Source organism: Lepisosteus oculatus, chromosome 20 (genome assembly GCF_040954835.1).
Source record: "Lepisosteus oculatus isolate fLepOcu1 chromosome 20, fLepOcu1.hap2, whole genome shotgun sequence".
In the NCBI taxonomy this organism is placed as follows: Eukaryota; Metazoa; Chordata; class Actinopteri; order Semionotiformes; family Lepisosteidae; genus Lepisosteus; species Lepisosteus oculatus.
Genome location: NC_090715.1, coordinates 7,002,049 through 7,023,798, shown reverse-complemented (window position 1 = coordinate 7,023,798; position 21,750 = coordinate 7,002,049). Strand labels below are relative to the sequence as shown.

General features: G+C 33.6%; 1 protein-coding gene across 1 annotated transcript; it reads left to right on the top strand.

Annotated features, from left to right (window-relative positions):
• The first annotated feature begins 944 nt into the window (after positions 1-944).
• On the top strand, positions 945-20,548 carry abcc12 (ATP-binding cassette, sub-family C (CFTR/MRP), member 12). The gene is made up of 31 exons (XM_015368363.2): positions 945-1,070; positions 1,450-1,533; positions 1,611-1,777; positions 1,935-2,087; positions 2,200-2,347; positions 2,846-3,079; positions 3,272-3,445; positions 4,276-4,423; positions 4,881-5,029; positions 5,131-5,238; positions 5,555-5,809; positions 6,799-6,870; positions 7,201-7,325; positions 7,671-7,743; positions 8,294-8,497; positions 8,930-9,058; positions 9,479-9,566; positions 9,657-9,728; positions 10,052-10,141; positions 10,295-10,398; positions 10,649-10,864; positions 12,804-13,030; positions 14,063-14,200; positions 14,543-14,729; positions 15,142-15,231; positions 15,524-15,713; positions 16,207-16,366; positions 17,950-18,028; positions 18,634-18,747; positions 19,139-19,303; positions 19,592-20,548. The coding sequence occupies exons 1-31, from the start codon at positions 981-983 to the stop codon at positions 19,682-19,684; spliced, it is 4,326 nt and encodes a 1,441-aa protein (XP_015223849.2). The 5' UTR covers positions 945-980; the 3' UTR covers positions 19,685-20,548.
• Positions 20,549-21,750: the final 1,202 nt, after the last annotated feature.

Here is a 21,750-nt window from a genome sequence, read left to right as displayed (position 1 = left end):
CACAAAAAATAGGGTGTGTTCTGTTGTCTGAGTCAGTGGAATTTACTGCGTTTGTATGCAATAACAGTCAGGGGCATTCAAAAATAATTATTTTAGAGGTTGAACTTAAAGTTTCTAGAAACAACGTACCGCCAGAAAAAAAATTCTTAAAATCTTCAAGTCTTCGGTTCTGAACCATATTTTGATGTCAAGATTTTAAAAGAATGTCCCAATGAGTGATAAACATATTTTATGAGAAGGAGGTTAGAGAAACCTGAAGAAAATGTAACTGCTCATCATTAAGGGACATTTCAAAAACATTTCCAAGAGTCTTCATTAATTATGTGTTTCCCAAATTAATAAATCCTTCTTCAAAATCACTATTGAATCATTGCCCATTGAATTTGGTGTTTTAGAATAATTATTTTTAGTACATATTTCCTCACTATGCCTTTCATCTTTGTTAACTTAAAGGACCTGGCATGAACGCAGGCAAAAATAGAGGTGAAAGGGAACTAGAGATTGATAGAGGTCGGCTGCTGTATTTGTTTCCAAGAGAAGAAGGGGAAGGTTCACAAGAACTTGTATGATGACAGGAAAAATTCGAACAGAAATGATGACACGTTTGGCCATGTGTAAAAATGGATGGCCGACAAATTACCCGTTGCTGTTAATCATCTTTCAATCCAAACATCTTGTCCTCCAATAACCCTCAATTGTAGCACACAGTGTTTTAATGTGCATGTCAATAACAATTGTAAATTAATTATTTGTAGTTGGTTCCCCCTGGATAAGAAGCTGGTCTCATCTGAAGGCCAGGCTCAGTTGAGCAGGTACTGTATACAAGCTACCTGTCATGCAGATAAAGTAGTTAAACATTAAAATAAAGAATTACCTCTAAAAGACAAGAGAAAGAAAAAAAGAGCCCAAACCTCTGTACAAAATAACCTTTGAGATCAATTGACTTAAATTATGTAACACTACCAGCACATGGCTTTGCTATGTTAGAGACAGATATAAGCTTAGATTTACTTTCAAACACCACAAGGAAATCTGATGGTGAGGTTTCTTTTTGCTTCTGTTACGCACAGGTATTTATGGATTTCTTTTTTATACATTTTAAAATGTGTAATTGTCCTTTACAATAGAAAATGAATCCACTTTTTCCACAGCTAAGTTTGATATTTTGTCTTGGGTAACCTACAAGAGATTTGAACATGATGCATGATTTGAATAGGCTGGGACTTCAAAACGCAATGCTCTGAACAATTATATGGACTCCAGAGTACAGTATGTCCAAATGAATGTCAAAATGAAAATTTGTGTTTAGACTACGTACAGAAAGAGAGCAGAGTAACGTATCTTCAGTTAATTCTGTAATTTCTAGCCTAAATGAAAACTCACTTTAATTTTTCATTTAATTTTCATTTAAAGATCAACAGCCTTTTTTCTCTCTTTGTTTTTGTCCAGGCACAAGTGAAAATGTATTCACAGAATATATCGAATGCAATTGACAAGTCTTCTACCCATTCTGATGTCAGAGGGATTTCCTTTGTAAGTATGAAAGCATGACCACTAGATCCTTTGATTAATGTCATCTAAAGAACTGATGGATTTGTTTTTCTTGCTAGAAAATGAAGCCAGACAGTAAACCATGGCACATGGAAACTAATGGAAGTGTAACTTCGACTCCACATCTTTTGCCATCTCTGGATTACGAAGAATATGAGCAGACCCCCAAGGCGCACAAGTACCATTCGGCTTTGCAGACCCTGATTCCTTTCCGGTCACAGTCGATGTGAGATAAAAAATATTTTACATAGCATACTGTATATACTTTTGGTTATGCTTTAAAATCTGCTTCCTTTGATTATAAGGAATTAACGTGTAATATGAGCTGCATATTAGTGCATTGTTCACATATCAAATCTTTTGTGTTTACTTTCCTTTGTAAGGTCTTCACACCCTATAGATGATGCTGGTTTCTTTTCATTTACTACGTTTTCATGGCTTACTTCTCTTTTATGGAAAGTGTTCAGAAACAAGGTAGATGTGGAAAATGTATCTTCTTTATCAGCATATGACTGCACAGATGTTAATGCTAAAAGGTAACTAACTTATTTTCAAATACATTAAGTGTGCTTCATTTTTGCTGATTTCGGTTGATTGTTTTTAAAGCAAATCATCCCAAATACATATATTTTTGTTATTATTTTAAAGATTTTGGAGGCTTTGGAATGAAGAAGTTGGAAGAGTTGGTATTGAAAAGGCCTCCCTGGAGCGTGTGGCTTTCCGTTTTCAAAGAACACGAATGCTAGTTGCTTTTTTGTCATCTCTTGTGTTCGTTACTGCTGCCTTCCTAGGGCCGGTTGGTATTTATTTTCTTTTTAGGTTACTGAGGGAACGTGTCTGTTGTGTAAAACAGCTTCTTTCCTGTGAACAACTTTACAAGAACAACTTCATTTTTGTTAAGCGTTTTTTAATTCGGTGGAGCCAACCAAAAGAAAAAAAAAGATAATCAAAAAAGATATTTTTTATTTAAATAAAAATATTTATTTGCACTAATTTTGTAAATGTTTCTGTATGGGTAAAATGAAGTATATTACAATCCTTGTGCTATTTAAGTTAAAAATACTATATATAGTATATACTATTAAAAATAATTAATTAATAATAATTAATAATAATAAAAAATATACTTATTTAATTATACTTAGTTTACCACACCAGTGTTTCAGTATCCAATGTACCATTTTCAGAGTATGACTTTCATAGTCTAACTAAAATAAAATTAATATTGGCATTCATAGAATAAAATGGTTCAGTAGTGTTGCTGGATTTACATTTTTCTTTTTTTTGGTTTTAGTCGGTTCTTGTTTACAGTATTCTCCAGTACATCGAGTCATCCGAATCCAATGTCCTGTATGGAGTTGGCCTTTGTGCGGCGCTTTTTACCTCAGAGTTCTGCAAAGCATTTTTTGTATCACTGACCTGGGCTATTAATATACGGACAGGAATCAGGCTTAAAAATGCATTTTCTGCTGTGGCGTTCGAGAAAATCATTTCTCTGAGGACACTTAATGACATTTCTGTTGGAGAGGTAGGCTGTTCCTCTTTATTTATACAGTACGCATTTCATGTCAATAACAAATTTTGGTCTCTCTCTGCTCAGTTAACCACATTCAGTTTAACCCCCTTAACTCACTTACTGTAGGAGCATACTTCTTAAAATATATTTTGAGATTATACAATGTCACAAATACAGTTACAGTTTCTAATTTTCATTTTACAGGTGATCAATGTCCTTTCTAACGATGGCTATCGAATATTTGATGCTATAATTTTCTGCACCTTCATACTTTGTATACCAGTCTTGCTGATTATCTGCATTGTATATGCCTGCTACGTTCTTGGATATACTGCACTTTTTGGAGTCTTAGTATATATGGTCTTCATTCCTATACAGGTTTGTATTTTGAATATTTATTGAACCCGTTTTATGAGGAATTAAAAGATAATTGCAATGTGCAAAACATGACAATAAATTACATAAAATTAAAGATGATAACAGAAATGCCAATGTCCTTGAGAAATATTCAAGATTATAATTGAGTATTATTGCTGAGAAATTGTCCTAATCTTTAATCTATTAATTTGATTAGCAATGGACAGTCTATCTAATGTCTTTGTGAAATGATGGCTGTATTTTAATTTCAGTTTAATGAATTGTTCATCTAAATAATATGCATGTATTAGATTTAACATTTAAATTGACATTTTACAGTATGTTAAAACGTTGTTTGGTTTAGTCCTAGAATAATAGTGCTACTACTATGGAACAAGTAATAGGTTCATTCCATGCTGAAAAAAAGAAGAGAGAAAACACAACATTTCGGCCCACCTGAAGAAGGCTCCACTGCAGTAACGTTGTGTTTTCTCTCTTCTTTTTTTCAGCATGGAATAAACCTATTGCTTGTTCCTTTGCAGCCTACGCATGCTGACACAGCTACCCACCTGAACTACTACTACTATTACTTTAGTCTACATTTTTTGCCCCCCCCATGCCTGTTTATAATGACTCAGGTTAGCACTTGTAATATGTGATACGAAACATTACTTTCAATTACTAAGGCACAAGCAGTAATCTTTAATTGAAAGTGAATAATGAATGTACATATTGCATGCAAATTTTGTGAAAAGCACCTAAGGAAATTAGAAAAATTAATCTCCAATGGTTAATTGTAATTAACTGATTTAAATAATTGAAATATAACATGCCTATATTATCTTTTTAAGTTTGCGATGGCCAGGATGATAAATGTTGTCAGGAGGCGCGCGATAACCATTACAGACACAAGAGTACGAACCATGAATGAAGTGCTAACTTGCATTAAACTTATTAAAATGTATGCTTGGGAGAATTCATTTGAAAAACACATTTCTGGTAAGTTTTATGTTGCTACAATATTTCATATTGTTTATTTGAAACCATTTTATAAAGAAAGATAATAAAAGAATATTGTCATGGGCACACTGCAATAATGAGCCCTTTTGACTGGCAAAAAGCATATAATACAATGAAAAAGTGTGTGTAATTTTTTTAATTGTAAGAATTGGTAAAAAAAGGTTCCAGAAAATAATATACAGCCAATGCGTTTTAAACCTAGATGGTTTTACTGGAGTAAAAGGAAAAGTAAAGCAATTAAACAAACTCAGATCATTAATTATAATAATTTAAAAAGGGCTAATATTTCAGTGAAATAGCTCTCTTCCACTATACTGCAATTTTATATCTATTAACTTATTACCCATTTATATTAAGAAATGCTTTAATGTGTTTTTACTATATATGTGATAATGGTAGGTGTCATCTACAATAAACTTTATTTTTGTTCTTTCAGATGTAAGAAGAGAAGAAAGAAGCGTTTTAGAGAAAGCAGGATATATTCAGAGTGTCAATTCTTCTGTCACAATCATTATTCCAACACTGTCCACAATTGTCACTTTTGTTGCTCACACAGCTCTTGGCCTGAATTTGACTTCTTCATCTGTAAGCAAAAGACCTTACAAAAACCTTGATTCAAACATTTTAGTAATAATGCAACCCCATTGCAGAGCTTTCTACATGTTTGGTTTTTGTTTTCTTTTTAGGCCTTTACTGTGACTGCCATTTTCAACTCAATGAGGTTCACTCTTGGCCTCCTTCCATTCTCTGTAAAGGCTTTGGCAGAAGCCAAAGTTTCTCTAGCCCGGTTAAAGGTAATATGCAAGATTTCAAATTAAAAAGGGATTTTTGATGCTTTCCTGTGAGATTTTTTAATTCATTTTCTATATAATATACAATTGTGGTGTGGAAAATAACTGAAGTGAGAACAGACGGTTTTATGTATATGCTAATGCATAATGCAATACATTTAAGCCTCAAGGCATTTTAGCAACAGCAAAGCTATTTAATTAGCATTTTTGCTCAAAGGCTCACTGTTGAAAATACACTGTACTTTTAATAAGACTAAACCAAGAATCTTCAGTCTCTCACGAGAAATATATTGAGTTAATAATATGTATCTTCCTTTAGAAAATTCTCCTTCTTGAAAATCCAGAACAATATGTGACTCAGTCACAGGGTTCCCCCAATGCTTTAGTCATAGAGAAAGCAACTCTCTCCTGGGGTCGCCCTACAGAGAGTAATGAATCTACACGGGCCGCAGCGAATGGGCTCAGAGGTAAGGAAAATGAGCCAGAGGCTTCGGAGAGTGAACAAGATACAAATCTACCCGGAAAGGCAAAAAACAGACCAACTCTGAAAAACATTACCCTTACATTACAGAAGGTACGTAGGCACATTTTTTTCTGGTTTTCTTAGTAGTTATTGGAAACAGTACATCCAATGTCTAATTTAGTAATGAATCTCATTTACATTATTAAAACAGTTGCTGCAGTCTGGATTCAGTGCAAAATCACACATACTGTACACTCTTTTTATTTTGTTGTGTGGGCTAGAACACATGGAGGTATGATGGAGGAGTTTATCTTGCAGCATCTTTGAATTTAGCATAGGAAGGTGTCAGCCACTCTGTTCTTTTCTATACTGCAGATACAGTGTAAGCTGTGGTGTAGCCTTGCTATTAATGCATCTATGTTTGCTAGGGGAAGTGAACAAACATTAATGCCATGGAGGAAAAGATTAAGATACCATGGGACATTTTAGTATTTTGAAGCAAGAACTTGCAATAACATTGACTTTCTGAATTAGGATAGTTTATTTTAAGTACCCAAATTAAAATATGATTTCTTCTAACTTGCTAGAGCTGCAATTTGTTAACATTTCCATCTATCCCTTTTCTAATCATTTCTTTCAATTTAGGGTCAGGGGGCAGCAGGAGCCTACTCCAGATTTGCAACAGGCACACGGCAGTGTACACCCTGGATGGGACAACAATTAATATCAGGGCAGACAGACACAAACACAGACAAGCACAGACTTAGAGCAGAGACAGTTTTCCCAGAAGCCAATTAAATGTCCAGTATCTTTTTGGACTGTGGGAGGAAACCGTAGCACCCGGAGGAAGCCCACATGATCATGGGAGGACATACAAACCAAGCAGATAACACCCCAGGGTCCCAGTGTTGCAAGACAGCAATGCTAACCACAGTGCTGCCCTTGTTAAAATGTATTTGTGCAAAAACAGATAATAAGGAAAAGTATTCTGTCAACTTCATCTCAAAAGATTTTTGAAATCATAAAACAGGATGTTTTCTTACCATTGTGATTTTTTGTATTTTACCAACAAATTAATTTGGTACATATGCTCGTTTAAGGGAAAGCTGCTTGGAATTTGTGGAAATGTAGGCAGTGGAAAAAGTTCATTGATTTCATGCATACTCGGACAGGTAAGTACCTCCTCATTTACAAAAATAAAATTAGAATTTCATGTCCTGTATGCATTGAAGAAAATAAGTAAAAACATTTAACAATGTATCTGCATAGATGTCTGCATTAAATCTTTCTGGTCAAATAATTTACATTTGGCAAATCTTAACATAGTTTACACCTATAGTTTTCAGAGTTGAGTAGAAAAACACATTTCACCAAATGTTTTCTGAGAAATGATTATAAGAGAATGACTATGGAATGGGTCAGATGGCCCCCTTTCATATGATCTTATGCTCTAGGTTTGATACAAAATATTAATTTTCTGAAAATATTTTCACCTGCTATAGATGCACCTGTATCATGGATCTGTGGCAGTAGATGGAACTTTTGCTTATGTCTCTCAGCAAGCCTGGATATTTCATGGAAGTGTTCGTGACAATATTCTCATGGAAGAGAAATTTGATAAAAAGAGGTATTTCCACTGCTTAAAAATTACAGTGAAGTTGAACAACACAAGCTGAGGTCTAAAGAAAACAAAAGCTCTGCTTCACAGCTACATGACCTCCACTTGGAAGGCATTAGAGACCACAGGATTGGTTATGATTCTGTTTTCCATTAAAAAGAGCTTCAGGAACCATAGATAGCAAGGTCACACTACAGTAGGTACCTTAGGTTCAGTAAGTTCACAACCAATTCACAAACCAATTCAGAAGGGATTTCTCTTCCACTTTGCCCAACAACTGTTTTCATTTTGCCATTTTCAGTTACACTGTTTTGGAGGTACAGTGACAAATATTTTTATTTTGTTCTTTCAAAGATATGACAACGTTCTTAGTGCCTGCTGTCTTAAGCCTGACTTAGCGATTCTTCCCTATGGAGACATGACTGAGGTAAGACAGTGACTGAGGTAAGACAGTAACTAAAAAATATCTATATCTGACTGCTGTGAAAACACGGTACTTCAGGATCAACAGCAGAAGCTTAAAAAGTATGTGTCTGCAGTCGAGAGCCAGCAGAAAACTGCAATTTGTCTGCATAGTTGTATCTGGTGAAGAAAATATACTGTACTCTCCTGACAGTTCATTGTTTTTTTGAAAAACAAATACTTTTCCAATGTTTTCTGATATACAGTATGGCACACATTGAATACATTGTACTGTATTGCACTAGTTTGGTCAAATTCTAATTAACACAACACGACAACAAATATTCAGGGATAGTATACTTTAGTGTTTTACGTCTGGCTGAGGAAATGACAGCCCTGGCGGTAAGGTAAAAAAATCCTCAAACCCCCTTTGTGTGCAACGAATAAACCAGAGAGATTGCTGCAAAGGGTAAAGGTCTGAAGAGAGGATTGTTAGAAAACAAATGCTCATCAGGGGAATATTTGTCATATACAGAATGGATACTAATTCTGTAAATGTTTTTTTTGGTCTACAGATTGGTGAAAGGGGGATAAATCTTTCAGGTGGTCAAAAGCAGAGGGTAAGCCTTGCCCGAGCTGTCTATTCCAACAGGAACGTCTTCCTACTGGACGACCCACTTTCAGCCGTTGATGCCCATGTTGGGAAACACATATTTGAAGAATGTATCAAGAAGGAACTTAGAGGAAAATCTGTCATTCTCGTGACTCATCAGCTGCAGGTACATTTCAAATGGTTCTACCACAGAGTTTGTGAATGTAAATCCACAGAGTTTCTGGATACTACCTCCTTACATGTATAGAGTATAGAGGGCATTGGGTCATCATGCAGAACAGGGAACAAGTAAGCTGACATTTTTATTACTTTACAAATGGCCATGACAGCAGATTCCACCATCATTTTGTTGCTAGACATTCTAAACATTATACATAATGACTAACATTTTAGCATTTTATGTCTATGGGCCATAGTACAAAATGTTAAAAATCAAAACAGATCATTTCAGGACAATCTATGATAATTGTTTTATCAAGAGATAAACTACTTTAAATTTACAATGTTTTTGGCTTTCTCTAAAAATGTCTGTAAATGATTAATGTTTGTAATTTCTTTGGTTACAGTTTAGTGTTAATGATTTACCTTTTCTTTGTAGTACCTGGAGTTCTGTGATGAGGTCCTATTGCTTGAAAATGGAGAAGTGAAAGAAATGGGAACACACAAAAGCTTGATGGATGCGCAAAGCAAATATTCACAACTTATAAAGAATTTCCAACAGTCAGATGTAAGATGTTACTTCTGTTGTTTAATTACAATCCACAAGTGATGATAAACATACAATAAACAACAGTGAAAAAGTATTTTCAAACAATTTTCTTAACTAAGATGTGTTTTACTTCATTCTGTCTTCACCTGAATTAACCTCATAAACCTACTGCATGTCACGTATAGTTTTTCATTTTTTGTACTGCATTCTAGGAAATGTTTGTGTGTAATTGTAACTCAGTGTTCAAATGGAAATTCAGAGAAGATATGAAAAATTCAACTATGTCTTTACCCAAAACTATGTATAAAGATATACATATCTTGTGAAACCTTGAATATACATGTGAAACCTTTGACATATTTCTTATAATTCATGTCCTTTTTGTTTTTAAATTTTGAATTTCTCTTCAGTTGTTTAGCATGTTTTCTGTTTCGAAAGGATTCTAATGATGTAGATCGTGAAGAACCAGCACCTATCTCACAAGAAGAGGACTCTGGTCACGTGGCCAAAGGAATAGAAAATCCAGGTAGGTCTTTTTGAGTTATTTTGAGCTTTAATCACTGCGATTTGTGTTAAAGCAATCCAGATGCACCCCTTAATTATTATTCTTTTTTAGCTTTTGATATGTCAGATGAGAAGATGGAACCTGATGAGCACAATAACGATATCAGCACACACACTGAAAATGGTATGATTTAATTCTTAGGAATTGTGTTCTTTTACTAAATATGTTTATGACACAAAACGAAAATATAATTGCATGCAATTGATAAATTTATCATTTATATTGAAATTTATAAAAAAGTCAGGACTGTGATCTAAGTGACTTAATGGATTTGTGGTTTGATAATATTTATTTTATAGGCTTTATATGAACATACAGTAATACTAATTTATTGTTTACTAGCGAATATGAGCAGTAGTAACTGAGGATTCTAAAGATTGATTTGATCATTATTTACTTCTACTGTGACATCTCACATGGTATTCCTATCTTCTACTTTATTAAAGAAATGAAGGACCAACTTGTTAAAGGGGAAGTAAAACAAGAAGGTTCTGTTACCTGGAAGGCCTATCATCATTACGCTAAATCCTCTGGAGGTAAGGAAAACACATTTCAAGCAGAGTCTCCAGTTCCAGGGCAAACATGAAGTTTTGCACTTTTAGTAAACATCAGCATAATTTATTCTTCTGGGTCTTGGTTACAGTTATCTGTAGTATTACCTTATCTCTGGTTTTATCCTCCTTTTTCAGGATATATTGTGACCTTTTGTGTTTTGCTGCTATTCATCTTGATTGTTGGAGTAACAACATTTAGCAGCTGGTGGCTGAGTTTTTGGCTAGAACAAGGATCTGGGGTAATGTTATTTTTTTCACCATTGTCATTTAATACCATTTGAATGGTAAAGTCGAAGTAATATTGCTTCTTATTAGCAAGAAATATTTCAAATGTTATGTATAATAATATTTAAAATACTATTATGCAATCAAAATAAGGAAATGAAACAACCTTCCACACAAATATATACAGTATCTTCTGTATTCTACATTTTACTGTATATTTAAAAAAAAGATTGTCACATTGGATTGGATTTTTTTTCTTTACAGTTGCAGAATAACTCTTCATCTGCAAATCATTCTGACAAGATAAACTCTACAAGAGATGTGGGCAATATTACAGAAAACCCAGACCTTCATTTCTACCAATTGGTATATGGAATGACCATAGTAGCAATGGTTGTGCTGAGTGTCATCAAAGGATCTTCATTCACAAAAACAACTCTGAGAGCATCTTCAAATCTCCATGACAAAATGTTCCGCAGGGTAAAGACATAAGAATTATATAGATTCTTCCTTTATATTAATCAGCTTTATATTAATTTAAGAAGATCACTTCAAACTACCACAATTGTTCTTGAAAGACAAAGTTGAAAAATTGTCTGGAAATGCTGGAAAAAGTGTTTATCTTTATTAACTTTTTGAAATAAACAATACCTTTCAGATTTATTCATATCATTGCTGAAATATGAACTAAACATTCTAAGTACAATTACAGAAAGTTTTACAGTTAATGTGAAAATGTGAGGGACACATTTATTTACACCCCTGTAGGCAGTTTTATGTCCTCCTAGTTCTAAAGATTTCTTAGGGAAACAGTTTTGACCATTCCTCCATCTGGCATTAAATCCTTCAGATGCTTTACTTTCCATTTCCAGCCACAAATACTTGATTTGGTTAAGGTCAGGAAATTGATTTGGCCAGTAGAACATATTTAATTTGTGTGAAATTAATTATTTATTTGTTAAGGAATTTTGAGTCATTTTATATTTGGAAGTACTGTATGCTTTGGATCACTGGAATGCTGGAATGTCCATTTTTGGACAATATTGCACTTCTTGGTAGAGTGGTGTTTGGCAAAAATGTTCTGGTACGTGTTGGAGTTCATGATTTCTTAACAAGGGCTCCTGAGACCCTAGATGCAAAAGTGAATAGACCTTCAGCCATGTTTCATTGTGAGCATGTGAGTGTTGGGATTTTCATTCATTCAGTATGTTATTTGGCAAATTCAAGTAATTTCTTTTTGAGATTCACTCTTAGAAGATGCTTCTGTATCTGGAGACCATTGATGAATACCACAGTAGTGCAAGCCACTTAGAATAGTATGTTTCAGCATTTTATAACCCGAAGATGTCAGTTTGTATTGGAGATCTCTGAATGTTGCCACTGGATGATCTCCTCCTGAACGATTTGTCTCACAGTCTGTGGTGACAGGATACAGTATGCTTGGCTGGTTGGTACTACCAGTAGCCTTCAATTTCTTAATAATACACACTACAGTAGAAAGTGGTAGATTCATCTTTATATGGGATTTTTATATCCATCCCACCAAAATCAATGACCTTTTGCCTGTAATCATTGGAGAGCTCTCTGACCTTTACTGTGATGATGTACTGTATGCTACTCCTGAATGGCTTATGTGTGTTACCATGTTTTATACCTCAGAGAAATGGGAAACCTTTAGAAGTTTCTTTATAACCCTGCAGATTTCCATTGCTTCAAGAGAGCAAAAGGCTATTGTAAATTTGTTTTTGTCCGATTTATTTAAAGTTCAGTAGGTCAATCAAACCCTGATTAAGGCAGGAAAGAGGCGTCATTTGTATAGGGAGCATTACAGGGGTAACTTGCCTGGCTGAGAAGAATAACAGCCTGTTTGCAAACAAGATATGTGATTTGTACATTTAGGCACTCCAAAGTGGGTCAGACCACCTCCCAGTCTTTTATTTTAAACTCCATGAATAGGTATAAGTGTGAATAAATGTGCCCCTTGTGTTTTCTTAAATTTCAATATTTATGATAAAAGTTATTTTTCTCACTGCAGTACTTTTACAATTACAGTTTAATGTTTTTAGATTGGTTTGAAGAAACACACATTATCTAATCCTTATTCTGTTACGTGTTTTTGTTCCTTTTTATATCAGGTATATGAACCTTTGGGGGTTATTGCAATTTTTTTAGTATTTGGAATGTTTGAATTAGTTGCTTTGAATGTAATTTTTATTTTATTATCAGCTTGTGATATTTCTCAATTTTCTGTAATAACTGATCAATTCCCCTTTTGCCTGATGTAATTGGTAAGAAAGATGGTATTGTATGTGTTCAACGTCTGTTCATCTTTTAACGCTGGGATGAAAGGAGGTTGCCTAAATGATAAAGAAAATGACAATCTTACATGAAAAGCTGTCCACATTTTTGTTTTATTTAGATCATTCACAGCCCAATGAGTTTCTTTGATACAACACCAACTGGAAGGATGATAAACAGATTTTCCAAAGACTTGGATGAGATTGATGTTGGGCTACCCTTCAATACTGAGAACTTTATACAGTTCACTCTTCAAGTCTTATTTACCATTGTCACCATCTCAGCTGTGTTTCCTGCACTCCTCATTGCAGTGGTCATTTTGATCATTATCTTTGTGGTCATTCTATCGTAAGTCAAATATATTTTCTCACTACATATGCACAGTAACTGTAGTAACTGACAGTAACTGACATTTATATACAATATTTAATTTAACTCTTTAATTATTAATTGAAAGGCCTAATTAAAAACCTTTTCAGTTGAATACTTACTTGTTATCAATTAAAAATTGAAAGCCTTTGTTTGAAATCCTACAGCGTTCTTTTTACTTTTATATTAAATTAACAATGGAATGAAATAGGTACAAGACAAAAGTTAATACATTATTTGCTATTTACCAGTTGCAAAACAAGTATAACACCATGACAGATGCTGTAATAAATAAGTTAATATAATATATTTGTATAAATGTGTATTCATTTTTACAACATAGTGGAAACATTTTTCATTACAGGTCACACTGGTACATTAGAAAAATTTTAATACATAATCATTCACTTGGAAAAAGCTATTATACTGTATGTTTTTTTTCATCTCTATGAGGTTTCTTAATGAGTTCATTCTAATGTCATATTTTAGAGGAATGCCTGCTGTCTTAGTTTAAAGGAAGTTACATTTTTACTCAGAGTTCTTGTGAAGCATTTTCAAAATATATGTCATGTTGTATATTTTTATATTAGCAAGTCCGGATTACTTTTTGTTTTCTTTTTTAAGATAATCGTGCTGCTAACTAAATGTCTATACTGTAGCTGTAATTACTGTACAGCTAAAGACTGTCTTACCATGTTGGAAGAAGACTTAGATACCCTTAGGTCATGAATGGCTGTATTCATTCTCTAAAAATATTATTTTGTGTTACTGTATGTATTACTAGTAGAAAAAGCGTGACAGCATGACTAGGTACATAATTTTCAATTTAAAACTTTTTTTTGTTTAAAAAAACATTCAAAACAAGATTTTTCTGTGCTATTTTTAGATTGTGTTCTCCTATTATTACAATGTGTTCACATTTTGTGGGGTTTTTTTTCCATTTGGTTCTTGTGATTGAAAAATTAATAAGTTTATTACAAAGATGTAAGTAACCAGACCTTTTCCTTTCAGCATTTTCATGAGAAGCATTAGAGGGCTGAAAAGGATGGAGAACATTAGTAGATCTCCTTGGTTTTCTCATACTACATCTACCATTCAAGGACTCAGCACCATCCATGCCTACCAAAAGGAAGAACACTACATAACAAAGTGAGATTTCATCTTTTTATTTTTTTGGTGATGCTTTGAGGTAATGGACACAAATTCATCATTATTTTCCTCAACTGTGCATTAAATAATAAGGATTTGTTTGACACAAGCATTTCAAGTCCAAAACTGTATTTTAATAAGCAATCTACATCCAACTGTTCTTTCTAATTATGAGAAATGTACCAGTTATTTGTCCAGTCATAGCAGAAAAAAAGCTGTTTTGATAATTATCAAGTATGATTTCCCTTCATTCATCTATTAAGATACATTACTGATTGCTCTTTCACCCCTTTAGCAAATTTGTGTAAATTTTGTCTAATTTTGCTTTCTTCTTAATTATAGGTTTAAGGTGTTGAGTGACACAAATTCTAGTCACTTCATGCTGTTCAACTGTGGCTCAAGATGGCTTTCTTTTAGGCTGGACTTTCTAACTACTACAGTTACTCTACTGGTTGCGCTATTTGTAGTTTTAAGTCCTCCATCAATTAGCCCAGCCTTAAAAGGTCTAGCTCTCTCATACACTATCCAGGTAGGACAATTAAGGATTGAACAAACTAAATTCTGAGGTATTTTATTAAAATTCGATATTCTGAATTTACAATCTTATAAGGGTACATTTTCATTATCACAATCATGTCTGAATTCTTAGGGATGGCTATTTTTTTAAATCACATAGAACCAGAATACTGTAAGTCATCCATTTTAATAATTCTCTTATTCCACAATCCCTTATTCGCAAAAAGACAAAACTGTAGTCAAAAATTAACTTAGTCATTTTACAAGAAAGGGACAAGTTTCAAATGATCAATTATTAACACAAAAGGTTAACATGCATGATTAAGAATAAAATGTAATACATTTGAATAGTCCACCTTGTTTTAATGAAATAGTGGGAAATATTTTAGAAACAAAAGTTTTAATTCTGTCTTTTTCCATTTTAGTTGACTGGAATGCTGCAGTTTTGTGTGCGATTAGGAACAGAATTAGAAGCAAAATTCACTTCTGTTGAGAGAATGTTGGAATATATCCTGGTAAGAAGAAAAAGATTATTATTATTGTTATTATTATTTTTAGTAGTAGTATTATGGAATATCTGCCTACGTTAATGTTTTGTATTCAGTTAATAATCTTTAGCACAGGATCGAACTAGTTGAAACCATCTTTGTGGAAACTATTTTACTCCTACTGTATATCTAGAACCTTCTGTTCTGATGCTCTTAAAAATATGCCATGCTAATTCATGCATTCATTTATTTCTTTATGTGCTGAAAGCATTCACAATTTATAGCACCTTTGAGTTAAAGTCAGTAATGTTTCTTCTAGGGAACTGTCTCAGAGGCACCCAGGAAGATTAAGAATGCAAATATCCCAGAGGGCTGGCCTCAAAATGGTGCAATTACTTTTAATGACTACTGCATGAAATACAGAGAGAACACTCCAGTTGTGCTAGATGGATTAAAATTAAAAATTAAACCAATGGAAAAAGTTGGTATTGTTGGAAGAACAGGTTCTGGTAAGATTTCTTTTTCTCATTATAAATTGTATTCTTATTTTGAATTGAAAAATAACATTCAGATGGCTGTAATTGAACAACTTATATTTTTCAAAGTTTGTAATTTTCGATAATCAAAAAATTACATATACAAAACGTAGCATTCATTTTTAGACTATTATAATAGATTATCAACTGTGCCGATTATCAATTCAATCATTCATATTTAAATTTTCACCTGAGATTGTTAAATTGAGATTATGTCATGCCACTTAGAAATATGAAATCTGTCATTTGAAATCAAACAAATTTTAAAAAGAGATCATGCATACTTGTCCAGTTTATTTTTTAAATCAATGGCTAAAAACAGATTTGTGAAAATGCCCTTTATGATGTTGGTAATTTAAATCTTGTTACACAACATTTAGATGTTCTTTGAGAATTAGAGATTTAGTTGGTTTTTTATCCTTCTGTTTTGTGTGATTAAATTAAGCAACCTTGTTTTTATCCTCAGGGAAATCGTCTCTTGTTGTTGCTCTGTTTCGACTAGTTGAGCCAGCCTCTGGAACAATCCTAATTGATGATGTGGATATTAACACTATTGGTTTGGAAGATCTGAGAAGTAAACTGGCAGTAATACCCCAGGATCCAGTGCTTTTCACTGGTACTGTAAGGTAATAACTATGAACTTTATAGAACTTTTATAGCTTCATTAGTTTTGGTCCATATGTAAGAAATAACACCATGATGTGCATATTATTTTGAACTTATTTGTTTTTGCACATCTAACAGTATATATAAATAAGAATACTGGGAATATTATATTATATTTGTATGACTTATAACCAATGTATATATGTGTGGAACCCAGCTGTTCAAATGCTGATTTGTCACTTATATTTAATGGTCAGCTTATGATAGAGATAATGCATAAGCCATTGGACTGATAACAGACAAGTTTTGGGAACAAGTCCCTGTTGTAGATTGCAGTTGTACCCTTGAACTAGGTACTTGAATCCAATTGCTCCAATACATCCAACTGTATAAGTGGGAATCTGGATTGCAAGGAAGTCATTCTGTGCCATTGTGTAAAAAAATTGACAAACACAGAAATGTTACATTAAAGTTCTTTTCTAAGTGTATACACCAGGGAGAAAAGTATATTTCCAAATACACTTGTCAGACTATAATGCTAGAGTTAAGCTCTCATTCACACGAAGAGACAGCAGAAGTATTCCAATCAGAATATTTGATTGCAAAAGAAAGTCTAGCCTTTACCAAAATGGATCACTTAATTTCACTTCTAGAAATAAAAGAAATGGTGTAAAAATCAACTCCAACAAGGCCACTCTTGCGCAAACATTTTTTTTCACATAGTCCATGAAATGAAAGAGAAAGTGTTTCAATGCTGAAAGCTACCAAACCTGGTGTGAGCATTACAATTGATGAAAGACGTGTGTAAGCTTTAAACTACCTATTAATCTCAGATTGAATGTAATGCAGCACTGTGGAGAAATTTTAAAATATTATTCTTTATTTGGGTTAAATGTTGAAAGCTGCCAAACCTGGTGTGGTTAAACTCTAATTATTTAGCTCAGATTGAATGTAATGCAAAATTGGTGGAACTTCAACAGAGTGCATCTGCAGAAGATCTGCATAACTATTATCTGCATAATAGTTAAGAAAATAAATGCTCAGTGTTGCGAAAGATTGTAAGCTGAAATGGTAAGTGAAGAAACAGGATTGATTGCTTGACTCAAGAAAAAGTTTTACTTTCTAAACTCAGTCCATGGCCTTGCACATCATCTCACTGTAACAGCTGTAAAGCATACCCCCAAACAGTCAAAGTATAATTCGACTCCTTCAGATCACAACCAGATATCTCCCAAGATAACACATTTCCAACCTGCTAGAGAATATGCAGGACCTGTTTTGGTGTTCTTAGTCACCTTTGGGTTCATGGAAGAGAATCATCCTTTTGGCAAGGGAAAGGCAATAAATAATTTACTTAAGATGGCAAAAGAGAAATAAAATTAGAACAACTAGTTAGAAAATGTCTATTAACATTTATCATTTTTATTTAATGTTTCAATTGCTAGTGAACAACTATTCTATTAAGGTCTCTTAATGCATTCATATTTTAAATAGTACAATGGAATGGAAGACAGTACTCATGAATGACATTTTGTTAATACAAATGCATTACAATGTGTATGACAGTACAGAAGTATTAACATAATGCTTGTTTTAAATGCAGGTATAATCTGGATCCCTTTAACAATTACACTGACAGAGACATCTGGAAGGCCCTTGAAAACACATATATGAAAGACAGTGTATGTGAAATCTACATTGTATTACTTTTTAAAAATATTTACTACTGTAAAGCAAAAAAAGTTGAAACTTTAAATTAGTTTCGTCACATTTCTCCTAACCTAAGTGAAATACAAATACTTGCCATTATATGCAAATTGTTATTTTGAGCTATGTGTCAAATAGTTCTGTATTCTGCTGACAAAGTCTGTGTAAGGTGCTGCATTCAATGCAATGAAATTGCCCTCAAGCCTAACCTGATATGCCTGAATAAATGTGACATTTCATTCCACATAAAACCAATAACAAATACATAAATCCATTTAGATTGCATGACATTTTCTGTTTTGTACCTTTCACTCTTCATTTAATTTTAATTTAGAATAAAGAAAATATGTTGCTTTATACAGTATGACAACTGTAAAAATATAACAATGAGATTATAATTCATAATTTTATTAACTTTAATATTAACAGTCTTATTCAATTATTATTGAATATTACTTGCAATATTTTAGTCCTTTCCTATTAAATGAATGGATAGCACTCAATTATGTGTACAAAAGGTTAAAAGGTTTTTCTATCACTTATTTTGGCTATTAATATTTATACTCTTTTAAAATTAAAGATCTCTAAGCTACCCAAGAAGCTGGAATCTGTGGTGGTTGAAAATGGAGAAAATTTCTCTGTGGGTGAAAGGCAGCTGTTGTGTATGGCTAGAGCCCTCCTCAGAAACTCAAAGGTCAGGAGAAACGTTACTGCCCTCTATTTGTTTGTGCGGATATTGAGTGGGTGTATTAGTTTTTTTTGAAAATTTGTTTGGAGATTCTACCAAAATGTGTTTAGAATTGTTGAACGTACATATCAAATCACAACATGATAAATGATTTATAATTGACGACAAAGACATTTGCCTTTATTCTACATTTAATTTAGTTAATTGTATCTATTCAGTGTCAAAAACACAATAAATTGACAACAAATTTTCCAATACAAATTTGAACCTTATGTCCTATATGGGCACCTTAAGGAATCGATGTGTAACATAGGGTAGCAATAATAAAACTGTTTTACCAGATTGTGTAAAATCTTAATTGTTCTTGTTCTTTGTTGGAACATTATTTCCCTTACAGATAATTCTACTGGATGAGGCCACAGCTTCCATCGACTCCGAGACTGACGCTCTGATTCAGCACACTATCCGTGAAGCATTTCAGGACTGCACTATGTTGACCATCGCTCACCGCATTAACACTGTGCTAGAGTGTGACAAGATCCTTGTCATGGAAAATGGAAAGGTGCAGAACTGATTTAAAAAAAAAAAACACTGCGAGAAAACGCTTAAAGATTGTTTTAGTGTGTAATCAGAGAAATCAACTTGTCAGAATTATAATTGCTTTATGAGGTTTGATTCGAATCATTCCTGGAAATGTATGATTTTTCTCCAGACTCTTTTTAGTCGGCTGCAGTGGAACTGAAGGATCACCTTCTGGCTGTGGTAGCTGCCAGTGCTTGGTGCATATACAGAAATCTGATGCAACCCAACCCTGAGTTTTGTTTTCTTGTCTGTTCTTTTCATCCTGTAGGCCGTTGAATTCGACAGGCCAGACATCTTGCTGCAGAGGCCGGATTCATTATTTGCATCACTTCTCTCGGCTGCCAACAGAGTGGAGACGTGAGAGGGGTTGAGAATGTAGCTGCACTGCTGCACTCCTTGGTGACTTTCAACACCTAAAGGCACTTACAGTATGTCCATTTTGTAGAGGCTTTGTCTCTTATAGTTCTAAAGCTAACAGAAAGAATAACTTATCTTCATTCAATAACTATTTTGTCATGTGTCCATCTGCATTCTCTTTAAGGGCAGAGAAAGACATGGGACACAAAAAGATATTATGTTACATTAATTGCAAACACCATTAATGTATATAAGACAGGATCAGCCCCTGTAATGAAAAACAATATTCTTCATGAGGAAACCTCTTATTCTCTAATACCCTTTGAAACTGTAAACAGAAAAAAAGAACTGACCTTGCATGTGCTGCTTATTTTGTTCATGTTACTGATTCTCTTAGCAGCTGGTATCTGCTAAAGCTGGTGGTATTAAAATGATTATAATCATTATAACAGGATATGTTAATATATTTTAAGTGTCCATGTAAATATGCAAAAGATTAAGATAAAGGTTTTACTTCACTCTGCATGTTTGCCCTTCAATTCTGAAACGCCATTATATTATTTTCTTATTTCTCAACTGTTGCATGAATATAGTTCCTATGAATTTGTTAGATTGCAGCTGGTCAGCACTGTTTAAGGTACTCAGTAATATACTGCATTTTCAAAGATGAAACAGTTTTTTATTAATATATAACTATTACTATTACTATAATATATTTATAAACTACTAGAGTAACAATGTCATTTGAAAGCTGTATGTACGGGTGTGGTGTATGGATTTTCAAGATTTTTTCATGTATTTTGAAATAAGTAGCTATTGTACACAATTCTACTTAATTTAAATTCAAAATAAACTAGCAGTTCAAATATTCCCTTCTCCATTTATCACTGGATTTACCTATTCTCAGATGTTCCAGATCAAATGTCTTTTTAAGATTTACCAGACATCATGTCTCATCTACTAACAAGTGCAATATAGCAATATATTGTATAACATTTTGAGCTCATATCTATAAATCTAAAGTGTTTATAGTAATAGTTTAACTACTGTACCTAGCACATTACAGGTTTCCTCCATTAAGAATAATCACAATGTCTTTTAAAAATCACCTGAATTGTTTCATTCCATAGTTCAGTAAGTATATATCAGCAGAGCCTCAATTTTACGCAAGGACTTACACAAGGACTCATCCTTACATATTCATTTTTGTTTTGGATATAACTCACAAATTAAATTCAATAACCTTGAGGTGAGGTCTGCACTTTCATTTGGCAAAGGAACCCATTACTGCACCAACCACAGTTCATAAAATAAAAAATTCCTGAATAATGGGGTGGTTCATGTTTTTAACACAATACAGTCAGAATTGTTGACTGTTTTTTAAATCAAGATCTCATTAATGACAAGAAGAAAATGGGCTTATCTATTTTATAGTTGTTCAGATGGGTAGCTGTGTCAACATGCATAGTCTGCAAAGTCTGGGTAACAATTCTACAGTCCAGAATGCTACATTTTTACCATGGATATCATGTTTTTCTACACCATAATTTCCCACAATGACGGTCTTACAGCCCTCAAGCACATTCTAGACAAACGCATTGTGCTTGATCCACCCACCCACACTCTAGTGTGTCTTGTGGAATTAGTTCTCACACTCAATGCCATCATTTAATAACCTTTTTTTATCAGCAGGTCAGTGGAGTCACCTTGGTCACTAGAATGGGACCCAGCTATGCCAATATTTTTGTCCGTTGGGTAGAAGAATGCTTCTTTGCCTCCTATACTGGCTTTTTCCCTGACCTCTACAAACGATATATTGATCACTGCATCGGTGCTGCTACATGCTCTAATGACCAGCTAGAGCACTTCCTGCATCAATTCACTATAACTCTCACCCATCCCTCAAATATACAGTTATCATATCTTCCACCATTTCTAGACATAAATGTATTTGTTAAGCATCCACGATTCTCATCCTCGGTCTTTTACAAACCCACAGATTCACACAGCTATCTCCTGTACAGCTCTTTTCATCCCACTCACACCAAAAACTCTCTCCCTTTTTCACAA